General features: G+C 38.4%; 4 protein-coding genes across 7 annotated transcripts; 1 reads left to right on the top strand and 3 right to left on the bottom strand.

The window, feature by feature from the left end:
- On the bottom strand, positions 1 to 6,509 carry LOC104720499 (F-box protein At5g36730). The gene is given in 2 exon segments (XM_019230768.2): positions 1 to 1,196; positions 6,476 to 6,509. Coding segments are annotated over 2 exon segments (1,230 nt in total).
- Positions 6,510 to 8,393: 1,884 nt separating this feature from the next.
- On the bottom strand, positions 8,394 to 12,757 carry LOC147936309 (uncharacterized). 4 transcript variants are annotated; one of them, XR_015569067.1, is made up of 4 exons: positions 11,977 to 12,036; positions 11,688 to 11,744; positions 11,260 to 11,590; positions 8,394 to 8,522 (listed from the first exon to the last, which is right to left on the bottom strand). XR_015569067.1 is itself a non-coding variant. In XM_087470261.1 (3 exons), exons 2-3 carry the CDS (start codon positions 11,717 to 11,719, stop codon positions 10,378 to 10,380), a joined length of 1,245 nt encoding a protein of 414 aa, XP_087326387.1. In that variant the 5' UTR covers positions 11,720 to 11,744; positions 12,334 to 12,757. The 4 variants fall into 4 exon arrangements, 2 of the variants coding, with proteins under 2 accessions (XP_087326387.1, XP_087326388.1); XR_015569066.1 differs by lacking the exon at positions 11,688 to 11,744 and having other exon boundaries at positions 11,977 to 12,443; XM_087470261.1 differs by lacking the exons at positions 8,394 to 8,522; positions 11,977 to 12,036 and adding an exon at positions 12,334 to 12,757 and having other exon boundaries at positions 10,378 to 11,590.
- LOC147936310 (uncharacterized) lies at positions 8,791 to 10,414 on the bottom strand. Its single transcript, XM_087470263.1, has 7 exons — positions 10,134 to 10,414; positions 9,842 to 10,045; positions 9,683 to 9,772; positions 9,493 to 9,600; positions 9,161 to 9,412; positions 9,042 to 9,080; positions 8,791 to 8,953 (listed from the first exon to the last, which is right to left on the bottom strand). The coding sequence occupies exons 1-7, from the start codon at positions 10,326 to 10,328 to the stop codon at positions 8,825 to 8,827; spliced, it is 1,017 nt and encodes a 338-aa protein (XP_087326389.1). The 5' UTR covers positions 10,329 to 10,414; the 3' UTR covers positions 8,791 to 8,824.
- A 2,739-nt stretch (positions 12,758 to 15,496) lies between the features above and the next one.
- On the top strand, positions 15,497 to 17,978 carry LOC104719315 (uncharacterized). Its single transcript, XM_087469713.1, has 9 exons — positions 15,497 to 15,858; positions 16,014 to 16,199; positions 16,277 to 16,406; positions 16,498 to 16,578; positions 16,667 to 16,857; positions 16,966 to 17,061; positions 17,153 to 17,246; positions 17,396 to 17,572; positions 17,653 to 17,978. The coding sequence occupies exons 1-9, from the start codon at positions 15,685 to 15,687 to the stop codon at positions 17,754 to 17,756; spliced, it is 1,233 nt and encodes a 410-aa protein (XP_087325839.1). The 5' UTR covers positions 15,497 to 15,684; the 3' UTR covers positions 17,757 to 17,978.
- Positions 17,979 to 18,524: the final 546 nt, after the last annotated feature.

Raw genomic sequence — 18,524 nt, 5'->3', positions numbered from 1 at the left:
TCACAAAGATGCATTAAAATTAAAGAAACGTTTCAGCCAAGACGCTTTGATGTCGCTGCTCACTCGTACATCTTGCTTGATTTGCACTGAACTTGGAACATAAGAGCACACAAGTGGGTAACAAGATTTTTGTGTAGATACTCCAAGATACACTTGTTTAAATTATCCATCATTTCCAACAACATAAGCTAGGTTGCGTGTAGGGTTCGATGCATCTTTACCAAGAACTACAACGATATTCTTCTTCTCGTCAATCAAGAAACTCCAATATAAAAACTGAGGACCAGTGAGTGATGTCAGATTAACCGCTAAGAACAACTTGTTCCACGACGCTTCTCCAGGGTCAATCTTATTAGTAACCCATATCTCCATCCTCAATGTATCATTGCCCTTAAATAACACCGCAAGCTGCTCTTCTCTAACACTAGAGAGAGTCACCGTATCCTGATCACAATAAGAGTCAAAGGGCAGACGAAGACGCGGTCCAAATCTCTCAGTTGTAAAATCAAAACAGATCAAGAAACCAGGGAGATCTGTTCTTAGTCCTCCTTCTTCTGCTATACACCTCTCTCGAGCAAACCAATAAGTATTTCCCTTGAGAGACACGCCAAGTTGAAAATACGGGATTTTCCAATCAAGGCCCAAATGAAAAACCTTCCAAGAACCAGAGTTAAAATTGTAGATATCAAACTCAGAAAATCTAGACAAGCGTTTACAATAACATCTCAAGATTTTGTAGTTACGAAACGAGTCGTTCTTCTCGTATCCAATAGCGTACCTGTCAAATAAGTTGTGATCCTCTCTGAGTTTGATCGACCTGAATTGCCCACAGTAAGGATTCCCAACCACCAGAGTAAAGCTTATGTCATGGGTGATGCATAGCAATAAACCGTCGCAGTGAAAGACACTAGATATAATATCAACTCCATGATCCACATCATCGTTTAGGCAAATGAGTTTAGCTTTATGCACGATACATGATTTAACGTCGTTGTCTTTGTGAATTCCATGGAGATTAACACTCATTAAATAAACCTTGTAATCCATCATCGTGACCACCAGAAGCTCATCTTCCTTGATTGCTAATCCTGTGATCTTCTTTGTAAAGCTCTGATCGTAGGATAAAGTGTTCCAGTTTTTGCAAGTAGACCTAACTGCTTTGGTGGACTGTACCGGAACCCTAGAGATTATCCCCTTGATAACGATAAATCAGAAACGCAACAAGAGAAATGTATTTCGGTTTATAAAAGATAGAAACGATACAACGTTCAAAATAAACGCAGCATCGTCTTCTCACCAGCAAGAATCTCAAGGAGAGAAACCAGCTAAACGATGAGGAAGGATAAATCCAGAGAGTTCTACAACCAAATTCGCATAATAAAAAGCAGAGCTATCATGTGCTCATATATAAACAGTGTTAACCGACTTATTCTCTATAACGTAGACAAGTTACCGTTACGTCAAACGTCCAGCAAACAAGTTACCGTCACGTCCAGCTCGTTGTTTAGCCTCACGTGCTCCATCCGTGCTCCTCGTCTCGACTGTACACGTGCAGGCTCACGATTCTCTACATCAAAGCTCCCCCGTCGGAAGAACCTTGACCACAAGGTTCGAATGCAGGAAACTTACGTTGCAGGTCGAACAAGAACTCCCAAGTCGCTTCCTCTTCAGACTCATTAGTCCACTGCACCAGAACCTTGGTAGCTGCTCGCCCCTTTCTCTTCACCATTTTACGATCCAAGATTTGACCCGGTTCCTTCACAAACACGTTAGAGACCACAGACGGTAAAAGAGTCGAAGTGTGCACCTTACCAACTGTTGCTTTCAACTGCTAGGCATGAAAGACTGGATGAATGAGAGATCCTTCTGGCAGCAGCAGTTTGTACGCGACCTTACCACAACGATCAATAATCTTATACGGTCCATAGTACTTAGGAGCGAGTTTTTGGTTGACACGAACCACCACAGAACCCTGCATATAAGGCTGCAACTTCAAGTACACAAATTCACCAATCTCGAAGGTTCGATCAGAGCGATGTGTATCAGCAAACTGCTTCATCTTGTAATGTGCTCGTAGAAGATGGAATTTCAAGATTAGCAACATGTCCTCCCTTTCTTGTAAACTCCTTGCTACGACCGCCACTTTGGATTCGCCTGTTAAGTAAGGAAGGTGAGTAGGCGGAGCCTGACCATAAACTGCTTCAAATGGACTCATTTGCGTAGCAGAGTGAAAATTGGTATTGTACCAAAACTCAGCCAGTAGCAGCCATTGACTTCAAAGATGCGGCTTGTCATTGCACATACAGCGTAAGTACGTTTCTAAGCACCTGTTCACAACCTCTGTTTTACCATCACTCTAAGGGTGATAGGCACTAGAGAATTTGAGCTCAACACCTTGCAAAGAAAACAGCTCCTTCTAGAAGGTACTTAGAAACACAGTATCTCTATCGCTGACGATGGACTTGGGACACCCATGTAAGCGGTAGACCGTATCCATAAATGCTTGTGCCACAGAGAGTGCAGAGTAAGGGTGGGACAAAGCCATGAAATGAGCTGCTTTAGTGAGCCTGTCCACCATCACAAAAATTACTGACTTTCCTGCAGATATTGGCAGTCCATCAATGAAATCTATGGAGAGATCAGTCCATATAGTTTCTGGAATAGGCAAAGGTTGGAGAAGCCCTGGATAAGCTGAAGTGTCGTACTTGCATTGTTGACAGACTGAACAACTTCGAACATATTGTTGAATGTCCAACGCCATACCCTTCCAATAAAACAGCCCTTTCACTTAATGATGCGTAGCATCCCGACCTGAGTGGCCACCAGTACCGGAGCAGTGCATCCACTGTAGAATAGCATTTCATAGTGCAGCATCTTGTGGTACCACAATCTTACTTTTCCAAGTCGGCAATGATTTCTTTAAGATGGGTATCTGTTTCATAATGAGGTTGTATATCCTTGAGCAAGTCACATTCAAGGACTGACATCGCATATGTAGTACCTCTTCTCCCTCTACACGCGACAAAGCATCAGCTGCAACATTGTCCTTCCCTTGTCGATATTGAATTTCATAATCGAATTCCAGAAGTTTTGGCAGCCATTTCTGTTGCAGTGGGGTGTTTAAACGTTGCTCGAGAAGGTATTTGAGGCTCCTCTGATCAGTCTTAATGATGAAGTGATGTGGAAGCAAGTAATGATGCCATTTCTGTACTGCAAATACCACAGCTAGAAGTTCCTTCTCGTAATGGACAGTTGCAGTTGCTTCCCCTTTCGGTGGCGACTGATGAATGCCAAAGGATGTCCTTTTTGCATCAATACAGCTCCTATTCCGGTGGTGCAAGCATCAGTTTCCACCAAAAATGGTTCGTTGGATAATGGTAGAGCAAGGACCGGAGCTTGGCATAAAGCCTCCTTGAGAGTGACAAACGCATTCAATGCCTCCTCAGACCAGTGAAATGAGTCTTTCTTAGTCAAGATGGTCAGAGGTCTAGCGATTGTCCAAAATTTCCGTACAAAGCGCCGGTAGTAGCATGCTAAGCCCAAAAACCCTCTAAGTTGTTTAAGTGTAGTGGGAATGGGCCATTCTGCAACTGCCTTAACCTTGTTTGGGTCTGTGGACTCTTCCTGCAGCAATGTAATGGCCTAGATACTCCACTTTGGATGTCGCAAAGTCACATTTGCTCTCTTTAGCGAACAACATGTTACTTCTCATCAACTGAAATACATTTTCTAAGTGAATAATGTGATCTTTCATGGAGAGGCTGTAAACCAGTATATCATCAAAGAAAATAAGTACAAACTTCCGCAAGAAATCTTTAAACATTGAATTCATCAGGCTTTGGAAAGTTGCAGGTGCGTTTGTTAACCCAAAGGGCATAACGAGATATTCAAAGTGCCCACTGTGTGTCTTAAATGCAGTCTTATGCACATCCTTCAGTGCCATTCTGACCTGATGGTAACATGCCCTGAGGTCTATCTTCGAAAACACCATTGACCCCCCCAACTCGTTCATAAGATCTTCAATAAGAGGAATGGGAAACCGGTTTTTGATAGTCATGTTGTTCAGTGCTTTGTAATCAACACAGTCTCCAGGTATTGTCTTTCTTTTTGACTAACACCACAGGTGAAGATAAGGGACTTGAGCTCACTCTGATGGTTCCTGCAGTTAGCAACTCCTCCACAATCTTGTCTATTTCATTCTTTTGATACACTGCATAGCGGGAAGGTCTCTGGTTAATGGGATCCGACCCTGTTTGTAGCACAATCTGATGGTCGTGATTCTCTCTGAACAGAGGTAACTCAGTAGGTTCTGCAAAGATATCTGCATAGTCTGTTTTGAGTTGTATAACTTCTGAGTTTTCCTCATTTGTCTTGTGGCTAACCTCAACCGCATATAGAGTCATATCCTCCTGCTCACTAACCTCCTGAGCACAAATCATTGATACTTGAACCTCATATTCGTCAAAATTGTTGAACTTCTTTGCTTTGATAGTTCGTACCGCTCCTGGTTTAATCCTGTGCAACAATATTCTCTGTTTGTTCCCCCAAAAGCCCATTTCCAGTTTCTGCAAGTTCCAAGTGGTGTCTCCTAAGGGTGCCAACCACTGAACTCCCAACACCATGTCACATCCTCCTAAGGGAATAAGCATAAAGTCATCTTGAAAATCTGTACCTTGGAATTCCCACTGAAATTGAGAGACTCGTCCCTGAACTCCCAACTTACTGCCATCTACAACCGCTACTCGAGTCACCCCAGCAGTCTACACCGTAACACCAAGCTTCTTTGCTGTTTGTGGGTCCATGAAGTTGTGTGTGGACCAGTGTCAAGCAAAATAAACATCACCTTCTTCTTATACACTCCTCTTACCTTAAGAGTTCGATAGTCTGTGATGCTTGCAACTGCACTAATCGACGCTCTTGGCATATGCTTCTCTTCTATGGCCATAACTTGTACTTCTCCCTGAACAAGTTCCTCCTCTTCTTCTTCCACTTCAATCATGAACACTTGTGTTTTCTTATGCTTCAAATAGTGGTCAGGTGTGTATTTTTCGTCACACTGAAAACACAAACCCTTTGCTCTTCTTTCACTCATCTCTTCTTGTGATAAGAACTTCCTGGCAGGTTTCTGGACTGTATTGGTGGTAAGTTCATGCCCGACCTCCTTCTTAGTTTGAGTGGCTGGTTTAGGAGCTGATGTAACGTGATTCTGACTGGTGAACTTGGTGTCTGTTCCCCCATAACCTGCTCCGTTTACCACCGGATGAGCCTTCTCATAGAGATGTCCCAGCACTAAGCATTGTCGAATGGTTTGTGGCTGGAACATCCTGATGTGCATTTGGGTATCCATCCGGAGTCCAGCAAGATAAGCACGAACGAGATAATCCTCTGACAGAGAAACCCTTGTCCTGATCAACTCGAACTTCTGATGGTAATCAACAATCCCCTCTATTTCCTGCAAGTTTTTAAGATCTGCAATCGGGTCCTCTAACACATCCACAAACCTCTCCTTCAACAAAAATTTATAAGCTACCCAATCGTGCAACAAACTCTGACCAAACGGCGTTTGAACAAGATCATGATGCCAAACCGCAACATGACTGTCAAAGTGCATAGAAGCCATGCGTACCTTGGATTTTCCGGCGTTGCATCCAAAACAAAATAGTCCTCCACCTTACTGACCCACTTCGAGCACCGTTCTCCGTCAAACCGTGGGAAATCCACCTTTCCCAAACGAGTAACCCCCGCATAAGTACCATGGTTAGCTCCACCTCCTCGCGTATGGTCAAACCCACATCCATATGTCTCTGGCGTCGCTGATACTGCCATGGGGCTCTTTTCCATTTTGGGTTGATAACTCGTCGAAGCTTGTTGACCTGGTATCATCTTAATCATGTGGATCATATCAGCAATGTTCCGCTCCATCTTCTTATCTTGTTCTGCAATCGCTTGGGTACGATCAAGTAAGCTTCGTGTGTCTCCGATTAACTCGGTTTAACCTTCCCTGACCTCATCACCATCTTGATCTTGCATGTTCATCTGCGATCTCGTTTCCACCGCCATTGTTCCGAGGTTCTCCGTGCTCTGATACCAATGATAACGATAAATCATAAACGCAACAAGAGAAATGTATTTCGGTTTATAAAAGATAGAAACGGTACAACGTTCAAAATAAAAGCAGCATCGTCTTCTCACCAACAAGAATCTCAAGGAGAGAAACCAGCTAAACGATGAGGAAGGATAAATCTAGAGTGTTCTACAACCAAATTTGCATAATAAAAAGCAGAGCTAACATGTGCTCATATATAAACAGTGTTAACCGACTTATTCTCTGTAACGTAGACAAGTTACTGTTACGTCAAACGTCCAGCAAACAAGTTACTGTCACGTCCACCTCACTGTTTAGCCTTACGTGCTCCATCTGTGCTCCTCATCTCCACTGTACAAGTGCAGGCTCACGAGTCTCTACATAACCCCTCCAACAAACCCCTTGGAAGATTGGACATAGCCATCGTTGAAGTTGTCTGTTTCTGTTCCGCCAAGTTAGGTCAAGCTACATTTTTCTCCGATTTCTTCTGGCTGTTATCTAACACCATTGGGCTAATTATGGGCTTCTAATCTAGGAAAACAAAACCCCAAAAAAAGAAAGTCTTCTTTATGTCAAAACGTAATATTAACTTTGAAAGGTTGATATGGTGAATAGGAGCTCAATTACAAAAACGTAAAAGCCCAATTAACCCAAAGTATTATAAGCACAAAATAAAAGGAATGGGTCAATAAAGGACATGTGTATAATACGTGTTTACGTGCATATTGTTGAATGGGGATTGACGATTGACTCCACTGGCATCGCCTGTCTACCGGACCTGAAACTCTGACCACATCGAATTTTTCGGGCGAGTAAAAACACTTTTTCCACAATATGGATCTGTCAAATTTCAGCTTCTAACTCCGAATTTCACCATAATCTTTTTGCAGCTTTCTCCGAGTATGAAGAAACAGAGAAACTAGACTCTTCAGATTTGTTAAACCCCGGAAGACCCAAAAAAGTGAGATGTCAGATCAATCGCAAAACACGCTCTCCTAATCCGTTCTTCACCACTCCTTTCTTCACGATTCACAAACCCAAGGAGCAGCTATCATCCATAGCCGATCTAACGGTCTCAATATGGTATGAAGATTTACACCCCTCATGAATGGAATCAAGCAATCTGACGATCCAGAAGCTCCGTCCATTACTCGGCTTTGATCTCTTTAAACCACAAAAAGATCTTTGATGTTATAATTGAAAGAAGTTGGATTGGTGCAAATTGTTCTTAAGGAATTCAAAAGAAAGAGTAGTGTTTTGATGAAATAGGCAGTCGTAATGGATTTCAAAGCAGCTACATTTTACCAAAAAAAAAAAAATAGTGGACTTTTCAAACTGCCGGCTACATGCCAAAAAGGTGGCTCATTGTGTGCTCCACTCGTACATGCATTTCTTAGGCACCTGATTTTGTATCAGTTTTTAGTTTTAGATTATGCTTATTTCATTTCTCTCACAATAGTGAAAAATAGATTTTCTAACATTTGAAAAAAAAAACAGATTTTGAAATTTTTTAGTAATTCTTTCATAAAATCTGAAAATCACATTTTGTGGGGTTTTCAGTCTTTTTTTTTGTGCAACGAAGAGAACTAAAACCTATTCTATGGATATGCTTTTTTGTTCTGCATCATTTTTTATCTTTTAATAAAAATTTAGAAACATTATTTTACGATTTTAAAAATAATCATTATACATAAAAACCAAAAACTAATTAAATTACCATTCAGAATTTTACAAAAACTAAAATCTACACCAAAATCAAAAACTTAAAAAATCAAAAATAAAAAAAATAAAAAAAAAAACTTAAAACCAAAATCTAAAACCAGTTAAAAACTAGCAGCCATTCATGGCCTTAATAAATAATCAATTAAGGTCCTTAATCAAATCAAATTTGTAGTATTTATGATAACATTTTTTAAGAAAATGATGGTATAGATAATAATAATTTTTTAAAATGTTCATGTTATGAAACCAAAATAAGATATATGTCCGATTTGCAACACTCAAGCTTCTTGTCATCTAAATTCTAATGATGCTTTATTTCAATTTCAGTCAAGAACTATCACTACAACAAATATGCACATTGTTAACCAGAGAAAAACGCTATCATAGGTCTTTGATAGCGTTTTCATGAGCGCTGTTTTAGGGCACTGTTATTATATGTACCCCATATACAATAGCACTTATTACGTATGCTATGTTATAAAAATATAACATAGCTTTAAGAAATTGCTATATTATCAAGATCATAATTTTGAAAAAATTTATACAACATTTGTTTTTTCGTGCTATGTTATAGTTTTATAGCATAGCTCTAATAAACTGCTGTATTATCAAGATTATAATTTTGCAAAAATTTATACAATATTTAATTTTTCGTGCTATGTTATACATATCTAATATAGCTGTTGCGAAATGCTGTTTTATCTTGTTTACTGTGCTATGGTATATTCTTTTATCATAACGTTTACCTGTACTTTTATAGCATTTTCTGATATGTGATTATAGCACACATAACCTGTTTTATAAAATCTCATAAAATCTGATTAATAAACGTCTCAGATCCAAAATACATAACAAAAGTCTCAAGAACATCAGTTTACCATCAAAGTCTCAAGAACATCCAAAATAAACAAGCAATCTCAAGTACTTAACATTACACAATAAAACCATCAGTTTAAGACATAATGACCTTGTTCTCTGGCCAAGCAATGCAGGAGCTAAGTGCATCTTCAATAATCTCTATTTCATCCGACAGTCATTCACTATGTCATCCGGATCAGAAGAAAGAATCCGACCCTCACCAACATTTTCATCAATGTCAGACCAATCAACAAACACACACTTAGGATGTGCTCTTTTGTTTACACTCTGCAACAATTTCATGAGCAACTAAGAATCATAAACGACACTAAGAAGAATCACTTAGCTGATATGAAAAGAAGTAAGAATATGTTACTCTTGCAGCTGAGTTTTCATCCATTTCAGCTTCTGGTCTCTGTAACATAAACAAAAATAACATCAATTTATATTACTCTAACTGGCTGATGAATAGTAGAGAACTCTTAAGTATCTAACCTGATTCTTGATTCTGCCAAGTTCACTTTCCAAGGCATTGACCTGTTTTACTAATTTTACTTGCCGCTCTTCCATTTCAGCCATACACTTGCTCTGCATTTGTAAACAAGCTAATTTGGTCTTACTCATGCCTCTACCCATTGCCCTCAGCCTACCAGAATTGTCAGGTCCTAAAAGCTTGGCGAGGTGATCTTCATCTGGATTTGTTAAAAATGCTGGAGCATCACTTCCACCAATTTCAGCTGCTTTTTGCTGAAAAACATAAAGACAGTTTCAGGTTTTACTAGTCGATAACACACTATTTACTGGTGTACAACTCTATTCAGACTTACAATCAAATCAGCTGCATTCGTATCTACTGGTGTACCATCCTTTTTGGTGCGAGACTTGATCCAAACATCTAGTCTTGTCACGCTGGAAGGATCTTCACTTTCAGCTTTCTGTTCCAGAAAACAAAATTTCAGTAACAGTACAAGCACTATGTATAATAATAAACAACATAGTTGTAGTATATATGCTTGCCATTTCTTCTGTTAGTCTGCTGATCCCTTTACGACTAGTGGTGTGAGGTATCTGATTCTTTCTTTTTGCTTTATATTTCTCACTCACGGCCTAATAATGAAACATGTTAATTACTAATCACCAATCAACTACTAAACAATTATAATCACAAGTAATTACCTTAAATGCAGCACTAGTTTTGAGTTTGACAAATTTTTGCCAATCAACAGGACCAATATTTGGTGGTCTCAAATTCATCCTCTCTTGGTTATTTGCAGCCAAATTTATAGCCTTCACCGTGACAGACTTGTGTGATCGCCACAAATGTCCCATCTGGTGAATCACAGATATCCTTTGCCAATCTTCATCAAGCTCAAACCTTGCCTGCATTCACTTACACTCACACCATAACTATAAAAGTAAACATGTTCAATTGAGAGACTTTTTAAAAACAAAAAAAAATTCTTGTTACCTGAACAGATCTCCAGAGAAGTGTTTTAAGATCTGGACTCACTTTCTTCCAGTTAGGTATGTTGATAGGGATGTGTTCTCGCATCAATGTCCCTACATATGATGCCAACTTGACTGACCCTGGACCAACCGCTACTCCAAGTACATTGTAATCAACTTTCACTCTAACAGATGGATCCTTGGCTAGGTTTTTCATCTTTGTTGGTCCTCGTTTTCTTTTACGCGTAGCAGGCTGCTCATGTTCTTCAGACAACACAAACTCTCCTACTGGTTCTTCTGGTTAGCTCTCCATTCTTCCACAGATGATTCAAATCCTCAATAAGAGGTTCTAGGTAGACATCAATATTATTACCTGGTTGTTGTGGACCAGGAATCAATAATGTCAACATTATATTCTCCTTCTTCATACAAAGGTGAGGAGGCAAATTGTAGTTTACCAATAGCACAGGCCAGCTACTATAATTACTATTCTTCATGTTGAATGGATTAAATCCATCTGTGGACAGCCCAAGCCGTATGTTCCTTTCTTCAGCTGCAAATGAAGGATACTTCTCATTCATCTGAGCCCATGTAACAGAATCTACTGGATGTCGAAGTTTTCCATCAGTGCTCTTGTTAGTGTAATGCCACCGTAAGTCCTTAGCCATGTCCTCTGATCTGAACATTCTCTTCAGCCTTGGTATAATTGGAAAATATCTTAATACTTTCTGTGGGACACCTTTCTTTACCTCATTAGTCCGCTTATTAGTCTTCCACCGTGAAGCATTACATTTGGGACATTTATCAAGCTTCTTTAACTTCTTTCTGAAGAGGCAGCAATCATTAACACATGCGTCGATCTTTTCATATCCCATATGAAAGCTCTTTAAAAATTTCTTGACATCATACAATGATGTGTGAAAGACATTACCATCTGGCAACATGCTTGGCAATGTCTGAAGCAGTTCATTGAAGCTCTTATCCGACCAGCCATTATGTGTCTTAATCCTAAACAAAGTCACAATAGCCGATAACTTGCTGTGGTTTGAACAGCTAGGGTATAGTGGGGTTTCAGCATCCCGGATCTTTGCAAGGAACTCATCCTCTTGTTGGTCCTCACCCTCTGCAATCTCACTTAAGTCGCCCACAGGTTGGTCAGCTAAGTCACCTCTAAAAGCCAACTCTTGATCAAAAAATTCAGCAGCTTTATATAACTCAAAAACTTCCTCATTCCACTGAGTTGGTTTACTTTGAAATTCATCTACTGACTTCACATCTCCATGATGATACCAATCACTATGCACCTTGTATGCCTCATCCATCCCTCTTATTACAAGATGCTCAACCACAACACTGTTTAACTGTCGTACTACATTACGACAGTCTTTACAAGGACATATTATCATTTCTATGTCACCTAAAGCCGCAGACACATCCCTTACAAATTTCCAAGCTCCACTTTTATAACCAGGATCAGCTCTTCAATGGATAATTAAAGAAAAAAATCATAACTAAAAGAACATCTTAAAGTATCCAAACCCAAAATAAAACCTAATTATGAAATATAATTCCTTACCTGCATAGATGCACCCATGCCTTGTCCAACATTATATGTTATAATATAAATTTTAACCTTTATAGATAAAATAGAGATACATATTATACAAAGCTCACATTAAGCAACAATTCAGACAATACTGCACTACTTCAGACACATACAGATGCTCTTAAACCAATATCTAACTGTGTAAAATCTCACTAATCTAATCACTATTTATACGAATCAGACTCAAAGGACAAAACATAGCAATCACCAATATTCGTGTGTAATAATAATGTTTAACTATTGGTTGAGTGATACTAACCTGTTGTGTGAGTACAGAGAAATGAGAAGCTTCAGTTCCCCAACATTTCAATCACCAACACTTGGGAAAAAAAAAAATCGTTCAGTTTATGAAGGCGCAAATACTCAAATCCAAAAGCTATTTTTGAGTCAAATCTGTAAATAATCGAACCCTAACAAAACAGATGGATTCGAAACTCCACATTCTCAAAATCTGTAAATAATCGAACCCTAAAAAACAGATAACGAAATAAATCTAGATAAATCGAACCCTAACAAAACAGATAACTAAATCTGACCCTTATCGAAATCAAAAGCTGTTTGAAATCACAAATAATCGAAACAAATAACGAAATTAGGAGGAAGAAGAAAGACATGCCTCAAAAATGGATTCGAGCTATCAATTGCGATGGATATGGAGATTTAGGGCGAAATTGGGGCTTTTCACAAACGGCGAAATTGGGGCTTTTCACAAACGGCGATAAAACTGAAGAATTGATAAGAAATTTAGAAGAATTTGAGCACACACAGAGAATTTAGAAGAAGAAATCTTCTTAGGTTGAGCTTAGGTTGTAACGAGAGAGAGAGAGAGAGTGTGTCGAGTTTTTGGGTTTTTTTTTTATTTGGCGATTAAGTGAATAATTTCACTAAGTATTGGCGGACAAAAGTCACTTTTGTTTCCCGCTACATAATTTTCCTATCATAGCGTTAATAAGATGCTATTAAAAAGTAAGCGAAAAAAAATCTCATCTTTCATAGCAGTGACGGAAAATGAGCTATATCCGTCTGCTATCAATGTACATATTTGTTGTAGTGTATGCAGCAAGATCTACCCATGCTTCCATGAGTCGTTAAAAAGTTCCTTAATAAACAAGTTGGTGGAAGTATGGTCATAAAATAAAAAGGAAAATGGTTGGTGGAAGTATAGATTTGTGAATATATAAATGGAGGATGAAGAAGAGAGATAGATTTGTGAATAGACAAAGCAATATGGATCAGAAAAGCTCACAAGTCTCAACTTTTCTATTTGCTTTGCTTCTCCTCTCTTCTCTATTTTTCAGCCAACTGCAAGCTTTCTCTGTTGGATCATTAACATTACACCGCAAAATCAGTGAGTAATTGTGTTCTACAAACGTTGCATATATAAACCAACTACTATATTAAAATTTTGTAAAGACCAATCAATTTTCTTAAACTTTTTGGATAGTTCTAATATAATGTTAGTACGAGTAGTGTGCGACTCTTCTAAGTAGTAATGTGTTTTTGAACTGCAGTAGAGGGGGACGATTGGTTGAAACAGATTGGATTCCAAAAAAAGGTTCAAACGAAGCCGAGCAGTTCGAGAAGAGGACCATCGAAGGGTCATCCTCCGGGCTCACCAAGACTATGACACACTTGCCTACTATATATGTGCATGCATACGCATGATTTGTAAGAGATTCAAACGTACGTTATGATGTATCTTTATTTATGAGGGTTGTAATAAGTGAAAAGACATATGTATGTATTGGATTCAAATAGATTAAATTTATAGAATATGTTTAGAGATTTGATATTATCTTTATTCATCAAAATATATTTTAAACTTTTATCTTTGTTAACTTCGACTTGGAACTCCCTCGTGGCTTCACGGTTCCGAAATGTTTGCCAGTGTTGACACTGTTGTTAAATTTAGGTTTATTTTGGGCTTCCAACTAAAAACCAATTGACAATTAGTAGATTGACTATAACCATTTATATATTAATGATAGTCTTTTTAAACATCAAATGTGGGACTTGGTTTGTATCCCAACAATCTCCCCTTCAAACTAAGGACCACATATGGGATTTTAACACGCCTCCTCGAGATGGAAACTCCATCTCAAACTGATCCCACTTGTACCGATAATAAACCCCTTCTTGGGCCCCCATTACTCGGGTTAACAAGAGGCACGTTAATGTATCCACTTTTCTAGGTCCATCAGAACTTGAACATTGGGCTCTGATACCATGTTAAATTTTGGGACTTATCTTGGGCTTCCAACTAAAAACCAATTGACAATTAGTAGACTGATCCTAACCTTTTATATATTAATGATAATCTCTTTAAACATTGGGATTTGGTTTGTATCCTAATAACTGCATCCAAAGTCTTTGACGAAATGCATGTTAGAGACTTGGTTTGTTTAAACGCTATGATTTCTTGCTTTTCCCATGATGGTTTACATCATCAGGGGTTGAATATGTACAAGCGGATGGAAATCGAAGGTGTGTGCCCCGACGCTTACAGGCTAGTTGCTGTTATCCTCTTGTTCTCACGTTAGTGCTGCTTTGAATATGGGAGTTATGCTTAGAGCCGGCTCTAGAATTTTAAGGACCACAATCAAAGAAAAAAATAAGGTTGTTTGTTTTGACAAAAAAAAAAAAGCTGTTGTAAACCTTGGAAATAACAAAAGATAAGCAAATTATTATTCAAAGATAAGAACCAAAAAAAAATTGTTACCACCAAGAGTGGAACCCAGGTTAACATACACTCTGAGCAAAGACTAATACCACACTACACTACAAATATTTTCTGAAAAAAGGCCGAAATTTAACTCTTAAAAAAATGCCACAATCACATGCTTCGTGAGCTTCTTAATGCCTCTTATGCTACACAATATCTCCTGTGACATTCAACCCCATATTGTGGAGAGTTGCATATTCAGATCTTGTTGACTTACTTATGATCTACTCTCAAGTCTCAACCAATTTAATGCAAAGTAAATAATATGAATTTATATACATGGACTCGTTTTATTTTGTGAAAGAAGATCGTGAATCATCAATGAAGTTACGAAGTATCATCATCTGTCACTTTTACCAAAAAAAAGTATAAAACACAACGTTTCAAAGAAGGCAAAACGTTTCAATGAAGTTATCAATGAAGTTACGAAGTATCATTTGTCACAAACACATTAATTAAAACTTACACAAGCCAATGTGGCAAGTGCATAAAACACAACGTTTCAAAGAAGGCAAAACGTTGCGTAAATAAAATTTATGTTCCAAATTTCACGCTACACAATAGTTTTCCGGCAATCTCAAATCGATCTTTAATTGATTGTCAGGCGATTATGGTTTCTAAAAAAACATAGACAACAGTCCATATATGACAGCCAAAACTGACATAAGAAAATTGAAAGATGAAAGGAGTGGAAATACTCACGAGACGAGATGATCATGGCACCAACATTTTGAGCTTGTAATTCGTAGCTGAATGAATCCTTGAACTACATTTGACTGTAGCCTGAACGATTTGGTTGTGTGTTGTGACGGGTGAGTATTGGAAACAAATTTATAGACATACCGTGGTTGGAGTTGATGAGAAGTAGTTCTAGAGCCATGAGTATGTTGCTTTAGTATTTATAGGGTGGATTTCATTATACCGGGAATATAGTATTTTTGTCGAAGTCGAACCAAACCAATATAATTCAAACCGAATACCAAATTAACCAAAGCCCGGGTGGATCCGGTTCGGCCGATTTGGTTCGTATTCCACACGTGTACATAAACCCTAAATTGTCCCTTCTCTCTCAGGGAGAGAGAGAGAGAGAGAGAGAGAGCTGTTCGATCTCATTCATTCTCCGTAAACCTTAAAAATCCCCAATTTTTTTTGAAACTAAGAACGAAAGTGAAATCGTGAACTTCATCTTCTCTTTTCGAACAAACCCCTAATTCCGGTATTGCACACTACTCAAAACTTGGAACGATGGAGAGTGTTGTAGAAGAAGAAGAAGAGGTGAGAAGGATTGTGACTGATGAAGAAAAGCTAGAAGCCAAAAATTTCAACGTATTCGATCTCCCTGACGTACCTAAAGGACTTCCTCCGCATCTCGAACTCCAGCGAACTCGTGTTGTCTGCGAAGTTGGTGCTCCTTTACATGTAAGTTACAATTTGCTCTGTATTGGCTTTTGTCTCAATCCCTCTCTCATGTGGGGTTTGCTCTGTTTATTAAAAAATTCCAAATTTTTTTCTTGTGGGTTTGTCAATTTTGTCAGAAATTTGAAGTCTTGTGTTTGTGTGTTTTTGTTTGTAAGGCCACGGGTACCATTTACTCGGGTGCCTATATCTCTTCGGGAGTTGACAACAGTGTGAATCTAGAAAACTTCTCTGAGAATTTCAAAGTTGATGTGATTAGTCTCACAAAGACAGATATGGTATTCGATATGATTGGTATCCCTCCAGGAATTGCTAATGCTTTCAGAAGAATCCTCTTAGCTGAGGTCTGACTCCACAACCTCTGATGAATCCTTTATTACTAGAATCTTTGGTTTAAAAGTGTGTTAATTTGTTTGGACAGCTTCCTTCAATGGCTATTGAAAAAGTGTTTGTAGTAAACAACACTTCTATTATTCAAGACGAAGTTCTTGCTCACAGGTTGGGTCTTATTCCACTTGTAGCTGATCCGAGGCTCTTTGAATATTTATCCGGTAAGGAAATATTTTTGTGGCATGTGATTCATCTTTGTAAGCTCATGATTCTTTGTGTCACAATCTTTGTTTTTTAATCTCTGTGTTATAGAAAACGATCAGCCAAATGAAAGGAACACCATTGTTTTCAAACTCCATGTGAAATGTCCAAAAGGTGACCCGCGTCGTAAAGGTAATTATTTGTTCTTTGGTTAGCACAAGAAGAGGAGTCATTGTCTTATTGTTGTTAGCTTGATCTCGTCATTTTTATTTTCTTGAAGTTTTAAGTAGCGAATTGAAATGGTTACCAAATGGGAGTGAGCTTCTCAAAGAATCAGCAGGCGGTTCAACCACAAATCCAAAAACTCATACTTCATTCAGCCGCAGCCAAGATTCCTTCCCTGAATTTGCAGATAATCCTATCATGCCGAGCTTTGAAGATATCTTGATAGCAAAACTCGGCCCTGGCCAGGTACTGTTTTTTTATATATTATATTCCTCTTAATTGTTTACCCTTACGAAGGCTTTACTTGCGATGAGAGATGAAAGACTTGCATCTCCTTTGATCTTTTTCTTGCAGGAGATTGAGCTTGAAGCTCATGCGGTTAAGGGCATTGGTAAAATACATGCAAAGTGGTCTCCAGTAGCTACGGCTTGGTATCGAATGTTTCCTGAGGTGAGAAGTTCACCACAATCTTTTGTGCTATCTCCTCTTTTCTTGACTCGTCCTAAGCATCTTCATAACGCTTTTATTTATAATATCTTAGGTGATTCTACTAAAGGAATTCGAGGGTAAACATGCTGAAGAACTCGTAAAAGTCTGCCCCAAGAAAGTTTTTGACATTGAAGAGATGGGCCAAGGTGAAGTAAAAGCCCTCCCTAGTTTCCTTCAAAGTCTTCTTACTTGCTTTTCAGTAACAATAAGAGATTCTGATGAAAAATCCGAGGACATTGGCTTGCAAGTCTCTCTGCAATTTGATTTCATATTGACTTCCAAAAGTGGAAAACAGGTAGAAAAAGGGCAACCGTAGCTCGGCCGCGTGACTGCTCCTTGTGTAGAGAATGCTTAAGAGAAGGAGACGGAGCAATAGAAGGAGAAGCAAAATCAAAAGGAAAAGCAGAAGCAAAAGGAAAAAGAGAATGGGTGGACCAAGTGGCTCTGCGCCGTGTCAAAAACCATTTTATATGTAAGAACCGCTCAATTCAACTAGGCAATTCATGATGTGAAAGAAATTCTAATTGAGTTTTTTTTTATTGTCATTGTCAGTTACAATCGAGTCTACCGGATCACAGCCTCCGGACGTGCTTTTCACAGAAGCAGTGAAGATATTGGAAGACAAATGTGAATCTGTAATCTCTGAACTCTCTTGAGCAAAGAGGTCGTATAGGTTTAACTCTACCCGTTTAGTTCAGTTTTGGGTTTTGTATCGAGAATTTATACGAAGAATACTGACATTTAGTTCAGTTTGTGGGTTTTTGGTTCGACAATCGGTTCAAATTAGAATTCATGTGAACGTTGAAGAGAAATATATATGGATAGTACGTATATACACTTTCACTCGTAAGCAGTGAACAGTGGGAGATTTATATGAATTAGCCTTTCACTCTTGAAGATCCAGCCTCAAAATTCATGGTATCAACGTTCCCACAGACCAAACAGGATTGTCAATGAATCCATTCCTGTGAGTATAAACATGTAAAAAATCGCAAAATATTGGCAAATCAGAGATCAGCTTCTTGCTATTGGTATAATGGGGGATCAAAGATACGATGCAGCTTTTCAGTTATGGCTACATTCTAAGGTTTAGTGTTTTAATGTTTATCTAATGCTATCAAAAACTGATGTACAAATTGTAAAAACGTTATAACTTTTTCTTTTGAGCATAATTTAACATTTTATTCAAAAAAAAATCGTAAAATATTTTATCATTATTAAAATACCATAATATTTACTAATTGAAAAGATGTGAAAAAGCAAACGTACTTATTTACTTAACCCTCAGTAGGCGATATATATTTGTTGCAATGTGAAGCCTGAAGGAGACCTTGGCTTGAGATGTTTAGCATAGGCGAACAATGTGAGCTGCTTGAAGCTGGTTTGGCGTATTTTCTCGCATAGTGATTCACTCTGGGTAAGAT

This window comes from Camelina sativa, chromosome 10 (genome assembly GCF_030686135.1).
Source record: "Camelina sativa cultivar CO46 ecotype springtype chromosome 10, ASM3068613v1".
Taxonomy (NCBI): domain Eukaryota; kingdom Viridiplantae; phylum Streptophyta; class Magnoliopsida; order Brassicales; family Brassicaceae; genus Camelina; species Camelina sativa.
Note: the sequence above shows the minus strand (reverse complement) of the source record. Positions and strands in the feature narration are given on the sequence as shown.